Below are 16,111 nucleotides of genomic sequence, written 5' to 3'. Positions count from 1 at the left end.
TGATGGTCCCAATCGGGAAACGTACTGTACATACCCTCCGGCGGTGTAACAAATTTAGACGGCCGAGCAACCGTTGGCAACCACCGGGTAATGCTGATTCTGTTATGGCCGATCATTAATCAGTGGGCGAACAATGGCGCATCAATGGAGGAAGAGACATTCATGGACAGAGAGAAAAGGAAACGTTTAACGATTTGATTTATTTTTCAAATATTTACAGTGTATTTATTCAATAGGAAAGAAAAAAGGACAAGAAGCAGGAACTTAGCTTATTCTACGCCTTATTACGATTGTAACAAATAAACACTACATGGGCCTAGCACACATTCATGGGGGAGGGGGAGGGGAAAATGAACATTGGAAACCTGTCAGCACAAATGCCACGATGTTCCAGAAGATGCCTCTCCTCACAACGCTTTTTGTCCTGAGCTCACCAACGAATACCAGGCCGGCAAATGGCACGTGCTGGGTGAACGAGAGAGAGAGAGAGAGAGAGAGAGAGAGAGAGAGAGAGAGAGAGAGAGAGAGAGAGAGAGAGAGAGAGAACGAGAGAGAGAGAGAACGAGAGAGAGAGAACGAGAGAGAACGAGAGAGAATGAGAGAGAACGAGAGAGAGAGAACGAGAGAGAATGAACACGTGTGCAAGGCCTTTTGTCAGGGCAAATGGGGCTGCATTTCGGGGGTGTCTTGGCTCCCGATTTGTGAAGCCCGTCACGCCACCCCCTCAAGTTCCCCTGAAGTTCCTCAGGCCCTGATTGGTGGATATCCCAATGGTCATTTGTCTGTCTTCTGTCATTCAAGACTTTGAATCAATAACTGTGGATGCAATATTTGTGCATGTGCCTGGTAATAATCCCTTATGAGTGGAGGGCCTATATTCCCTTTCCCCAATGTATAACAACATACTAACCTGAAATAAGGGGAAGGACTAAATAAGGGAAATAATGGACTGCTATGAAATAACTATTATAAGGGACCTGTTTGGTGGTTGCCATTACTTCTCAGCGGTTTCCCAAAACCGCAACAATATTATCAACGATTTGGTTGGTGTCAAATTGGTTCTTCGGAGGCAGGGCCAGTTGTCTCGTCTTCTAGCATTAGTGGACGTTAAAAATCCTACAGTGTCTTTTGCGGAGTAGTCGAGTTATCGCCGGCATCTTCAACGAATTACAAATTCCAGCCTAAATCACCTTCACTCTTCAACGTAATCTGAGGATTCTTGATCAGAAAATTATTCGTCAAATTCACTTTCTGACGAGTCTGAAGCGGGTTGTGCGGCCATTATCCATTGCGTGCTGAGACAATCTTTCCCTCGATTACGTCACGCAGATGACGTCATGACCATTTAGCTTATCTGGAAGATATGGCTTGGGTACTTGGGTACCCGACATGTAATCATTACCAAACTGTGATGGGAAATAGCAAGCCATGCAGATTACATCAAAGGTGCACTGCAGCATGGGATCTTGGGTTACTGCAGAGAGAATGATTCTGAGGTCTTGCATGAACAATACAAGGGATACTCCACTGTGGTTAAAATCAAAGAGTTATTCTGTCACAGTCTCCCATAAATTTAGTAAACAACTTTTAAACAATAGTTTGTTGTTTAATAAGTGACAGTACTAAATATCTGGTTAAGGCACAGTGGAGCATCGACAAAGTGCAGTAAAGGCTGAATTCGTGCAGCACTCAGTGACCACTTGTGCCAGCTTTCCATCTAGGAGGGTAGACTTTACTGTGCGGGTTGATATATTCAGTGAAAATCACAGCATGGCTTCCAGTAGTTGATAAATTTATTATTTATTATTTTGTGGGACTTTTGTGGCTCAGGTTTTGGGATTACCATGGCTTTCATGGTTACTGGTGCTCCCGTGGCTAGGATCCTGGTTAGAGGATCCCAGGACCAGGGGCTCCTCGGGCCTGGGGCTCCAGTGGCTTAGTGGTATCGGGGATCCGAAAGCTCAGGATCCCCTTGGCTCCGGGATATAACTCAGGGTTCCCGTAACTCCCAGGGTCTAGTGCTCCTGTAGCTAGTCTATATGAGGGCTCGGAGTTCCCATAGCCCAAAGGTACAGGAGCTCAGGGCTCGAAGAATGATAACAGAAGTGGAAAAAGAGGGAAGGGAAGTATAGGAAATGGGGTAAAGAATGGGAAGAGGGTTGGGAGGAAGGGGAATAAGGGGAGGGAAAGGAAGAGGCAAGTATGGAGTACAGTCTAGAGAAAAAATATGGGAGGGAAAAGGATAAAAACCCACCATATTTGCATACATTATAAATAGATTACGCTTGTAGTGAAATCGTTGTTATCTGTGTTCAGTTTCAGTTCAGTAAAGTTTTTATAGGCCCTACTATGCTGAGTTCGTGTGGTGATAAATATATGATCGTTTGCACCCGATCATGAACTCATGATATGTTTTGTGTGTTGATGTTAGCTGCCTGGGTCAAAATGGGTCTTTGGAGATACATTTTAATGCAAACATTATGTTTTGATTATCATAGTGCAGGTGTCACTGTTTCTGATGCCTTAATTCATACTTATAACTCGACTAGTTTATAGTTTTTTACTTGATTACCATAATCCCTTTCCACTGTCATATTCACATCCAATCAGTGAGTTCAAACTGGGTGTAGTTTATCAAAGTTAACCAACAAAATATTTCGAACTTGTAAAAAGCTCATCATTTTTGACGGGTTGGAACAGTTTATTTGACGGTGCAGCCTCGTGAGCATGCCAAAGTCTGAAGCCTCGGCCTAGTGTCAGATGTGCTTATATCTTCTTTATTTATTAGACATCCTCCAGACGTAAATGAAAACTTGGTTTACTCTGCGCGTGTTGCGCATCACATGCAATAAATTTCACCTCTCTGTGCCTTGTATTTAATGTTGTTGTTTTTAACGTTTCTGTACACCGCCCTTGAGGCTCGGTTTGCAAGCCACCGTCTGCAATTCCAATAGAAGAGATATAATTACTCTTTTATGGAAAATGTTTTTCGAGTTTGTTTTATCTTCACAAATAGACCGTGGTGAACACACATTCGTGTTAAAAGATTGGCCTTTAAAACCTACCCTTACGAAGGGGGGTAGACATCTGTATAAACACGCAAACGGACTGTGTTTTATCTGGTAGATAAATTCGCCATTGACAACATTTGTTTTCCATTGGTGTTCCACCCTAAATACAGGGTCACAGGTCAGGGCACACAGTACAGGCCGGGTTAAGGGCTATAATTAGGGTTAAGTTTCGGGATCACTCAGATTACGCACTTCAGTCAAGGGAGGAGTTGGACATCTCGAGTATAACCTGAAATGGAATGCAGAATTCTTCGGGAAAGAATTCCATATTAAAAACACATGCAATTTGCCACGGATTCCATGTGCAATTGTCCACTTCGAGAAGCTGAGATGTTTTCACCATCCATTCCTGACTCTGAAATTTCCTTCAAGTGGTCGTGATTTGACCTCGTGTCTTCAGGAATTGATGGGGTTAATAGCCCGACAATATGCCACTATGGAAAACCAGAGCGGAATGTTGGAATCGATATACGTTTGTTCGTAAACCTTTGATGGTTTTGTTTTGAGGCTTCAATTAGGAGTTGCTTGTTTAGAAGAGGTCTTCAAATCAGCACAATTGCGAAACAAAAAGAGGCACGTGAAGGGTACTGAAACAAAATTCTTTCTAATTTTACAATTTGCAAGGGTGAGGGACCTGGTCCATCCTCCATGATGATAAACAAGATTTTTAAAACCACAACAAACGCATGTGCCACAGAACAGCTTATCTTAAAACTCAAGTTTGCGTGAGGGGAAGGCCAAAAGTTATTTGCAACAGCAGCTGAATCAGATTAAGGTTCTTTATTTATGTTAGGGTGGGTGCATGCGGCATCTGGTCACAACACACCAAGACGGCACAAACGTGCTCCTCACAAAGGGATCATGCACAGTCTGCCCTCCAGCACTCACCGGGAAGGGTCGAGTTGATGCATTCCCAGAAGTTTACCTGTGGGAAGGCAAATCTCTCATCAGTTAATGCAGATATTACCATCAATAGAGAGCCAGGCTAGGGTTAATGACAATTAACTCGAGTAACTAAATTACTGCAGTTATCAGTGATGTTTTACTCCAAATAACTAGTATTTTAACAGCCATCTCATTTCAACATCATAATGTTTTCCTAAAAGGGTAATTATCAATGATATATTATTGTGTACTCTGACTTACAATGTCATACAATATACAGATAGTCAGAACTGGAAATGATGGGCTATATGGTATATCATGGTTGTGCCACACACAATCACCCTGTGGCACACATCACCATGTTCACGAAACAATATTATGGGAAGTAATTCATTCCCACTGTTTGTTTTGTCTTTTTCCTCGAGACAGAGACAATGTGCCAAATAGCATGCAGATAGACACCACTGAATGCCAATGGGACAGAGCATCACAAATAAATCATTGCAGACAAATAAAGTAATGCAGACCGACAAATAAAGCCAGGCAGACTGATATACCCAGCAATGCAAACTGACAAAGTGTAACATAGAGTGACAGGCATTGCAATAACAGATTTTAAAAATTACTTTAAATGGTTGTTGATCCGCCTTGAATGAAAGGAAAAATCGCACCCATGTCTGAAGGAAGCTGTTCAGTTTGCATTTTAATATGAAATAGGCAAAGCCTAGAAACGGATGAAACCCATTAAAGTTACCCTTTACAACCCTTTAGAATCACCCTTCAAAATTATCCTATAGAACCCATTAGAATTGCCCTTTAGAATTACCCTTTGGCTTTAACTTTTAGAATTAGCCTTCACAATTACTCTTTAGAACCCATTAGAATTACCCTTTGGAATTAACTTTTAGAATTACACTTCAGAATTACTCTTTAGAACCCATTACAATTACCCTTTCGAATTACCCTTTGGAACCCATGAGAATTACCCTTTGGCATTAACTTTCAGAATTACCCTTCAGAATTACTCTTTAAAACCCATTAGAATTACCCTTTAGAATTACCCTTTGGCATTAACTTTTAGAATTACCCTTCAGAATTACTCTTTAGAACCCATTAGAATCACCCTTTAGAATTACCCTTTGGAACCCATGAGAATTACCCTTTGGCATTAACTTTCAGAATTACCCTTCAGAATTACTCTTTAGAACCCATTAGAATTACCCTTTAGAATTACCCTTTGGCATTAACTTTTAGAATTACCCTTCAGAATTACTCTTTAGAACCCATTAGAATCACCCTTTGGAACCCATGAGAATTACCCTTTGGCATTAACTTTTTGAATTACCCTTTAGATTTACCCCTTAAGAATTACCCTTTAGATTTACCCTTTCAAATTAACTTTTAGAATCACCTTTTAGAATCACCCTTTAGAATTACCTTTTAAATTATCCTTTAGAATTACCCTTTAGAACGCAATATAATTACCCTTTATAACCCTGTTATGGATTAATCACCTCCGTCGTTGTGGTTTTCATTCAATGTAAGCATTTTTGGTTCCATGTACTGTTATTGTTATCGTTTCAGTGAAATGGAGATAACTGTTTGCAAAAGGTAAAAAATTAATGTTTTAAAAGAAACCGGAAACCGGATCGAGAGAAAACCGGATGAAGAAGAGGAGGAAGAAGAAGCGGAGCAAGTGAGGTCGAGAAGAAGCCGAGTTGCTGTGAGGTCTTGAGCAAACGCTGGCGAACGGGGGTCACGAGCGAACTTTGGGTTTCCTGGGAAAGGGATTCCTGTGACAGAGTGGTTATCGCTGTGACAGATAAACCTGCGTGACAGGTTTTGCGGTTGATTCCGAAGAGAATCATTGTTGAAGTGTAGGTACGCCTTCAGTACGGGCCCGTCGGCCATTTTGCCTCGCTCCCGATTTCGCATCGCTCCAGCCATTTCACCTCGCTTCAGCCATTTCACCGCACCCAGTCGTTAAGCTGGTTTGCGTGTGTAACGTGGATTTCGAGTGGGAATTTGCGGTTCGCCATTTTGGTGCCGTTGAATGTTCATACCCGAAGGTGTGATTTCCCAGTCGCCTCTTTAGGGCACCTTTGCACATCTTTGGCAGCGTGACTGTCAGCCGAACTGGATTCTGGTCTCGATACGACATCGTTCTTACGATCACCGGAGCGTGGATCGACTTTGGCTTGATGCCGGGACAGAGACTTTGGGAATGTTATTTTCGCTCACTTGGAGCACAGTGAGTTATATTTGAACGAAACTGATGGTACCATCATAGGAATGATATAACATTGGTTGTGTAATTGATTAATATTGTTCTTGTGCTGTTATTCTTGTGTGACCTTAATACAATACTTGTTTTTTGGTAACAATTGGTGTGGTTTCACCATTGGTCTTTGACACACAGAATAACACATCTTTCTGCCGTGACTCCTTTCGGGGCTCGGAGGTACACCGTGACCGGGAGTTGGGGAGGAGCACGTAACAACCCTTTAGCTTTACCCTTTAGAAATACCCATTAGAACCCATTATAAATACCCTTTAGAACCCCTCAGCTTTACCCTTCAGAATTACCCTTTAGAATTGCCTTTTAGAACCCTTTAGAATTACCCTTTCAAATTAACTTTTAGAATTACTTCTTAGAATCACCCTTTAGAATTACCTTTTAAATTACCCTTTAGAATTACCCTTTAGAACCCTTTAGCTTTACCCTTCAGAATTACCTTTTAAATTACCCTTTAGAATTACCCTTTAGCTTTACCCTTCAGAATTACCCTTTAGAATTACCTTTTAAATTACCCTTTAGAATTACCTTTTAAATTACCCTTTAGCATTACCCTTTGGAATTAACATTTAGAATTACCCTTCAGAATTACTCTTTAGAACCCATTAGAATTACCCTTTAGAATTACCCTTTGGAATTAACTTTTAGAATTACCCTTTAGAATTACCCTTTAGAATTACCCTTTAGAATTACCCTTTGGAACCCATGAGAATTACCCTTTGGCATTAACTTTTAGAATTACCCTTTAGAATTACTCTTCAGAACCCATTAGAATCACCCTTTGGAATTACCCTTTGGAACCCATTGGAATTAGCATTTGGCATTAACTTTTTGAATTACCCTTTAGATTTACCCTTTCAAATTAACTTTTAGGATCACCTTTTAGAATCACCCTTTAGAATTACCTTTTAAATTACCCTTTAGAATTACCCTTTAGAGCGCAATATAAATACCCTTTAGAACCCCTCAGTTTTACCCTTCAGAATTACCCTTTAGAATTGCCTTTAAAACCCTTTAGAATTACCCTTTCAAATTAACTTTTAGAATTACTTTTTAGAATCACCCTTTAGAATTACCTTTTAAATTACCCTTTAGAATTACCTTTGAGAACCCTTCATAATTACCCTTTAGAATTACTCCTTAGAATTACCCTTTGGAACCTATTATAATTACCTGTTAGAACTCTTGAAATTTACCCTTAAGAAAACAATATAGTCTAGAATTACACATTAGAACCCTTTGGAAATATACACGGTGGGTTAGAAATGTTCTTTTTCTTCATTTGTGATGAACAGATGGACAGATGGAAGGAAGGACGTAGCCAAATCTTGAAGGGGTTTTGCCACTTAAAAATCGACTTTTCTGGCCTTACCCTTTGTCAGAGGAAAAGAGAACAATGGGAGCAGAGGTTCCAACAGGAAGATTTTCGCATTACCATCATCACTGATGTGTTGGGGGGTAAAGAACGCTGATTGGGCAGGCTTATATACATCACATGTGACGTGTTACTTGGGATGAAACGTCATAAGTGATGTGTATGATAGAGAGGAATAGGAAGACTAATTGGAAAGGTGAGCAAAAGAGAAGACAAAGGAAGTGGATGGGGCTGGGTGGGAAGGAAAGCGACTTGGTTGATATTTCAGCTGAAAGAAAACTTCTCATTTAAACAATGTGGAGCTAATGTTCCAAGTTTTTAGATGGTTTGCTGGTTTTTTTTTTTTTTTTTTTTTTGTATATAAGATCGAGGCTCGTGTAAGAGTTAACATTAATCACAAAAAAACAAACGGACACATAAAACATATAATAAAGGGAGTGGGAGTCAAGATGGGGAGAGAAGGGGCAGCACACAAATACAACATTTGAGAGCAGGGACATCGGGAGATCTGTGGGAGGGAGAGGGCTTGGGGGAAGAGGCATGGGAAGGGGGGGGGGGGGGAGGGAGAGGTATAGAACACATGGACACTGCTAGGACTTCCAGGAAAGAAGTTGGTATTTCAAAAAAGTGGATCTGGGGTGAATTAGCGGGGGTAGAAAAGATCAAGGTTTTTTATGGGGGAAGATAAGAGATGGTGGTGAACAGCTGTTTTAAAGACCTGGAGGGAGGAGTGGGATTGAAGAGAGTGACGGAGTTTGTTCCATAGGTGGGAGAAAAGAGGAATGAAAGAGTGAAGGTGAGCAGAGAGTCTTGATTTTGGCAGAGAGTTCTGTGACTTTCCTGGAGTCGTTGCTTCCGTGGAATAGTGTCAACCACAGACTGACATGTGAGGAACAGTGTCCTGAGAGGTTCAAGTGACGTGAGACTGATTTGCTATCATTGCTGTTTGTTCTGACGTCATTGAGATGTTTACGAAAGCGATCTCCAAGTCACCGTCCAGTTTCACCGATGCACAGTTTGTTACATCGTGAACACGAGATACAGTAAATGCCATTGGATGCGGTGCATGTGTAATGATCTGTAATTGTGATGGTGTAGTTCAGTCCTGGCAGAGATTTGGTGTGGTTGATGAAGCAGGTATTGCAGCGGCTGTGTGTGCATTTGAACATACCTGACTGGAGACTTGAAGGTAATGCGACTTTGTCAAGGAAATTTCTCAAACTTCTGTCTTGTTTGAATGAATGGAGTGATCGTTTAGAGAACACAGAAGCTGTATCTGTGTCCGGGTGTAGTATCCTAAGATTTTTCTGAATGATTCTTTCAACTGCAAGATTGTCAGGATGATAAATCCAGGCGATATGTATTCGTTTATCATTAACTCGTTGTGTTTTTTTTATGAGACTGTCACTATGGAGGATGTGGTTGAGAGCCCTTTCCGTAAGTGAAGTTGGTAGGCTCCAGTTCTTGAAGAAACGATGCATTTCTTTGGCTTTCGCAGTGAAATCCGTATTGTCACTGCAGGGACGGCGGGGCTTTATAAAATTGGGAATATGGTATCGAGTTTTTGACATGAGAGAGAAGAGATGATTAATAGAATAGAGAGTTATGAGAATTAGTGTGTTTGTAATGCTAGCAACGGTACCCGCCCTATGGGCGGGGCTTCAATTGGGAGGCCCAAATGAAAATGCAAAATATCAGAAATTGAAGGCTTTTGTTATTTTAAACGATTCATATAAACATCCGTTAATTCATATCACACGCAAATCATCAAAATCTAAACAGTATTTGTAGAATTTCAATAAAAGCCAAATCACTGTTCATATCGGTAAATATTATTACATCGTGTTTGGAAAAACTGGAAAATTGGAAATTGGGAAAAATTGGAAAAACAATATAGCCTATTTTACTCCAGGGGGTCCCAGGATTACCCACCCAAAATTTTGTTGCGATCGGTTCAGCCGTTTTTGCGGTACCTGGGAACAGACGGACAGACAGACGGACAGACAGACAGACAGACAGACAGACGGACAGACATTTGGTGAATTATAGTAAGATACAGCAGTGGTTAAAGCAGTATCTGCTATGGAAATTGTAATATCCAGAAATGTGACTAAAACATCAGAAATCTCCCATGTGTAGTTGAGAGCTGGGTGAAAAGAGTTGACAAAGGTGCTGAATCATTCAAGTTCAAGTCTGCTGCAAGAGGGGAAGTGAGGCCTATACAATCAGCGTCCATAGAAGTCTGGTGTTGGACTATCATACTGAGAAAAAATCTGTTTTTCAATGTACCCAGCAAAAAGATTTGCATAGTTCTGACCCATTGGTCATAGTTCGGACACCTCTGCCTAATTAGCGTTCCTCACCCCCAGCAAGTCAGTGATGATCTGCCTGTTTGAACCTCTGCCCCCATTGTTCGCTCTTTTGCCCCAATGAAAGGTAAGGCTCGAAACATCATTTTTCCTTTTATTCAAAGCGGATAAACCACCCACACAGTTCAAAATTAGTTCAAATGTAATTTAGATATATTCCTACTTCCTTTACCACCCACACAGAAGCCTGGTGTTGGCTTAGCGGTTCAGGTGCCGGCTTGGGATCCTAGGATCTTGGGTTCGAATCCCGGTCAATTGCTGAATTAACGCCAGGGGGGTTGACTCAGCCTGTCATCCTTCTGAGGTCGGCAAATTGAGCACCAGCCAGCGGGCAAGGGGGCATTGCATCAGTGGCACAGCTGCAAGCTCAGAAAATTATGCAGCCAAACAGCACCAACCTGCATATGAATAATAATACAACTTTTCATACCAGAACCATGAAAAGGATTTGAGATGAGGCTTCCATAAAATTATTTGCCATTTTATACAATTATTAATCCTTTTTTTGTCACAACAACTCCTAAATCTGCCTGATTCAAGAAGTATTTACTTGTGCAGTTACTGGTATGAATTACTAAAAATGCCAACTTGGATTTGACACTTCCCAGCAGTTTAGACTGAAGCCATTTGTGGTCATATATAATGCCATCCTTCAGATGATCAAACAAAACAATATGGTGAAAAAGACCTCAAACTAGCCACTTGCTCCAATTATAACTTCCTAGGTTTCCTCACAACAATGAGGTTCCAAGCAGGGAACTTCCATGGGAGGTCAAACAAACCCCCACGGTTTTTGAACCTTCAAAATGAACCACCCGTGTCTTCTTGAAGAGAACAACTCAGGGAACCATATTATTAAAACTTCAACTGCAAGATCCCACGTGACAGAGAGATGGAGAAAGTCGGGTGTTCAGTGAGGCCCAGTTGGTACTAATATAATTTCATCAGTACAGTGCCATTGGATGCCATGAACTCACCTCTGGATTATACAACAGTTGTTTTCCACTTCATAATGTCTCATTGTTTATTGACTTTCAAACAAAGTGAGAAACAGCCAACCATGAGCCAGTCAGTCACAAAAGTCAGGTGAGATCATCACAGGTCAAGGGAAACACCAATGGCAACTCGAAATTGCAATGACAAATTGCATCCAAGCACCATGTGCCCAGCTCGGTTTACCTGATGTCTAGAACTTCACATTTGGCGAAATTTCTCCATTTCCATCACCGCCCATCAGAACCCGTGATCGGATAGCTGTGCAAATTCCCAAGTGTCATTCCTCTAGGGAAGAAGGGTTGCTCATGAAAGTTCTCCACGTGCACCATAATTAATTAATTTCCAGGAGATGGATATCAATAATGATTTTATCAAATCAGGCCCAGAAAGGGATGGTCTGTGAGGCTATGACCACTGAACCTCACAGACTCTGCAGCCACCGAACCCCATCCCATATTAACTCTATTCCACACTCGGTGGAGTAATTGTTGGAGCGTCCACTCTGAGTCTGGGTGGCTGGTGGTTCAAATCCCGGCTTAGTCGTAACAAAGACTTCAAAATGGTAAGTGCTGCTTCCTTGCTTGATGCCAATCATTTAGAAAGGATAATGTATGGACCAACAACCATTGCGCACAGGCTCGACGGGCGGAATGGCCTCCTCCTCCGTTGAAGTACTGTGTAAGAGAAGCCATATTTATTTATTTTTACCCAAACGTTCTCCAGGATGTTGAAACAATCTAAGAGGTTGTAAATGTATTTAGAAGCAATGAAACCGGACGGGCTGAGACTTGTTTAAATGTCATCAAAATACCGTATATCCAGGAACTCTCATATGGGCTTCGGAATATACACGGTGGACAGTCCAATAAATAAGATTAGTCAGAAACATCTTGTTCTTCAAAAAGAAAAGAACATTGAGTTAAAAAATAAAGTTAGTCATTGCATTAAATTTTGAATTATCCTCAACAGAGAGGAGGAAAATTTCGCTCCACCAGGAAGAAAGAATTCGCCACCCAATGGTGAAGCAAAATGTCTAGCAAATCTCCTTGGTAACCCCTGCAAAGTCAGAACAAACTGAGGAACCTATCCATCATTAGAGGGCATTCCATTCAATGCAAATGCACGTTGTTCATGTATCATGCTAAACGCAAAAGGGTGAGTTGATGAAGCTTCCCAGTTATACGGAATCACTTCCCAGTTATATAGTGATACGGAAGCTACAGCACCAAGCGATCAAGAATTACAGTATTCCAGTGATATACATTCTGGATTGTATCAGTCGAACTTCCAAAGTCCAACTGATAAAATGAATACTGAAAAAGAAGTTTGCCCTGAATGGATTTCTCTCATCTCCCCTTCCTGTTCAAGCTGGAATTCCCCAAGGCAGTGTTCTGGGCCCTGTGCTTTTTCTGGTCTTCATCAATGATCTCTCTGACTCTGGAAAATCCTCTCTATCTCTTTGCTGATGAGTCCACTCTCTGCCGCTCCATTCCTCATCCCTCAGATCGGCAGTATGCAGCCTCCTCACTCTCTGCAGACCTGGACAAAATCACAGACTGGTCAAATAAGTGGAACATGTCTTTCAATCCTGACAAATGTCATACTCTTACTAAGTCTCTCCGAAAGACCGTCTGGACAACCCTCCCATCTACATACTTTCTCAACAATCCTCTCAAAGAAGTTATGTCACTCAAGCTCTTGGGTCTCACAATCTGCCATGATCTTTCCTGGGAAAACCACATTTCCAAGTTGACCTCCAATGCCAGTCGCCGACTGGGCATCCTCCGTCGTGCAAAGTCCTCCCTTGGCACACCTGAGCTCCTCACCACATACAAGACTTTCGTCCGCAGTTCAATGGAATACTGCTCTCCCCTCTGGGCTGGTGCTCCTGCCTCACACTTAGCTCGTCTTCATGCTGTTGAAACCAAAGCGTTCAGAATCGTTGGAATCTCCCGCGATGAAGTTAACTCTGAGGGCCTTTCACTCACTCACCGCAGGCAGGTTGGTGGTCTTTCTGTCTTCTACCGACTCCTCACTAGCCTGCCCCCCCCTCCCGCCCCCCCAGCCATGTCTGTGCTGTGTCCCCCAAATATTCCTGCAGGTCGCACAAGATCTGCCAGGAACCCTCTTCTGGTGAAACTGCCAAAATCAAGACTCTCTGCTCACCTTCACTCTTTCATTCCTCTTTTCTCCCACCTCTGGAACAAACTCCCACACTCTCTTCAATCCCACTCCTCCCTCCAGGTCTTTAAAACAGCTATTCAACACCATCTCTTATCGTCCCCCATCCAAAACCCTGATCTTTTCTACCCCTGTTAATTCACCCCAGATCCACTTTTCTGAAATACCGACTTCTTTCCTGGAAGTCCTAGCAGTCCATGTGTTTTTTTGGTTTTTTTTGGTTTTTTTACGCCATCTGTTTTTTACCTCCCTCACCCCCCACCCCTCTTCCTACGCCTCCTAACCACAAGCCCACTCAATCCCACAGATCTCCCGATGTCCCTGCTCTCAAATGTTGTACTTGTGTGCTTCCCCCTCTCCCCATCTGGTCTCCCGCTCCCTTTATTTTGTCTTATGTGTCCGTTTGTTTTTTTGTCATTGATGTTAGCACTTACACGAGCCTCGATCTTGTATACAAAAAAAAAGAAAGTCTCCCTGGTAAAGGTGAGTGTCAATCTGCACCAACAGGTAGAACAATGGATGAAATCAACGAGGTTTGTTGATGTATCGTAAAGCCCCAGTCATACCGGCCATTTTCAGGCCACGAATCGCCACGACCTAAGATCGGGGCGACATTCTTGGCCAGATCGTATTGGGGTCCTGGCGATTCCTGGATGATCGGGGGTGTACTTGGCAGTTCGGGTCGAGACGGGAAGCCGCCCCGACAATTTTGAACTGTTCAAAATTATCGTGGTGATTCGTGGCGTTTTTCAAACTCTTGCTGCTGTCTGGAGGGTGTCGTACGGGCGCGTGTGGGCATCGGGAAAATGGTCGTGGAGTGTCTTGCGGCGGTCGGGAAACTTGGCTGCCACGATTCGCTCCGCATCCAGCAAGCACTGATACGACCGCCGTATGTCCTCACATGGACGCCGTACGACTGCCATCACGATCTTCCAAGAATTGCCCCGATCCGTCCCGACCACGTTCGCGCAGCAGTACGACGACTCACGATCATTGCCGATCTCTCACGAATTAACAAGACCCCGCCAAGACTGCCGTAAGCATGCAGTAAGCACCAGCAGGCGCCAGTACGACCTGTCACAAGACCGGGTATATATATAGGCAATCCCCGGCGGCGAAATCATTTCATCTCCTGATTCCAAGCTGGTCACATCGATCACATCCAAGCTGGTCACGGCGGCCGCGTGATTGTGCACGTCTTCCTGGATCCCCTCCCCCTCTTCCTGGCTGGCGGCATCATTGGAAGGCTTGGAGTTGATGATTTATATAAACGACATATAAAAATAACGTGAATTAGCGTCGTCTGAATTTTAAGATCGTAGTTAGGTCGGCGTGATTCTTGGCCGTTCTTATATAGGGCAAGGACGGCCGCCGCGCAGTCGGGCTCGGACGGGTGGGCACGTACGCGTGCGTACTGCGGTCGTAGTGAGGTCGTAGTGCCGTCGTAGTGCGGTCGTAGTGGGATCGGGGTGGATCGGGGTGGATCGGGGCGGATCGGGGCGGATCGGGGCGAAGATGTGTGGGCACGGGCTAGGACTTGTGGCGATCTTGCCGCGCACTTGGCGGATCGGGCTTTGTCGGCGCAGCGGTCACGGCGCGATCGTACGGGAGTCGTGGCAGGGGTGTTTTGGTATGACTGTGGGAAAATTTACAGCCGATCTTGCCGAAAAGTCGTGTTGGTGCGGGGAATCGCCAGATCGGGGGTGATCGGGGCGATTCGTGGCCACTCAAATCCGGTATGACTGGGGCTTAAACGCCACGAGAAGCAAGGGAAAGCTGACGTTCTCTTTGTCCTCTTTTGCTCTGATGAAGAGTTAAAACCCAAAACGTCAGCTTCACCTTGCTTCCCATGGCTGTTAGGTCACAATCAACTTCATGTAGGCAGGAACGATGGCCTAGACTCTAGAGGTACACACAATCACCTCTAAGGGGTCTAGCCTGCGTTACATTGTCAGCCCAGCTATAAAATGCCATCGCGATGCTTCACAGGCACAAGGGTGATTCATCAATGTGCTCGCCGTCCATCAAATGGGCATTCAACTGGACGTCCCGTCTGCTGGTATTCTTTGGTGGACGTTAAAGATCCCACGTGTCCTTGGCGAAGAGTAGGTGAGCCAACGCTGGCACCAAATTCCTGCCCTAACCAATAAAGGGCATTCCAACAGTGTCACAGCCACCCCTCACCAATGATGCTACCTTGCAGCCTTGTGCTGCATACAAAAGAAGAAGAAAAAGACTTCTGTTGATTTCATCCATCGACACAATGTAGAGCAAATACATGGGAAAAAAATTTTTTGGAACCCATCAGAAAAACGTGTGCTCATTAACGAAGACCTCTTGATAATCCAATAAAATAATAAATAACAAACACTTCTCACTCTTCCATGAGCCTCGACTTTGTATCCAACAAAAAAATACACCATATAAAACAAGTGATGAATAAACGTGGACAGGATACAGTCAATGGGGTCTGGCTGTTTAATTAAGGCCATGTAAAAATGGCAAGTGTTTGCGACAAAAGTTTAATACCAGCGGAGCTTCGATCGAAAGCCAAGGTCACCATTTGATAGCGTGAAGCATGGAATGCCAAACCTCAAGGCATGGCTGTTTTTGTCCAAAATTCACGAGGATCTAAAAAAGAATCTTGGCAACACAAGTCGCAGCGTCTGTGCAAAGCATGCTGCTATGGTCTGGCCGAGCAGGACGTAAATAAGACATCTGCGACATTTGGCTTTCGAATCTTAAGGAACTCCTACAGCTTGAGACAACCTCGCAAGTCGGAGAATTGCCACCAATAGTTGTACTTGGCACAAACTTTCCTTCCACCCGATCGTAGTTGCAAATTATGTCTGCTCCCTGCACGAACTGCTACAGTTTCTTGTTCAGTGACTCACTGTTGTTTTTCTTCACTGGGTTTCCTCACTACCATGCTGACACT

At 43.3% G+C, this 16,111-nt stretch overlaps 1 protein-coding gene across 1 annotated transcript in view; it reads right to left on the bottom strand.

Annotated features, from left to right (window-relative positions):
* The window catches only part of RECK (reversion inducing cysteine rich protein with kazal motifs), a 226,512-nt gene that overhangs the window by 154,359 nt on the left and 56,042 nt on the right, over positions 1-16,111 (bottom strand). Inside the window, exon 4 of the mRNA XM_068121103.2 lies at positions 3,960-3,996. Coding sequence (XP_067977204.2) covers positions 3,960-3,996 — 37 coding nt within the window. The remainder of the gene's footprint in view (positions 1-3,959; positions 3,997-16,111) is intronic.

Source organism: Myxine glutinosa, chromosome 6 (genome assembly GCF_964187855.1).
Source record: "Myxine glutinosa chromosome 6, kmMyxGlut1.1, whole genome shotgun sequence".
NCBI lineage: Eukaryota > Metazoa > Chordata > Myxini > Myxiniformes > Myxinidae > Myxine > Myxine glutinosa.
This window is presented reverse-complemented; position numbering and strand designations above follow the sequence as displayed.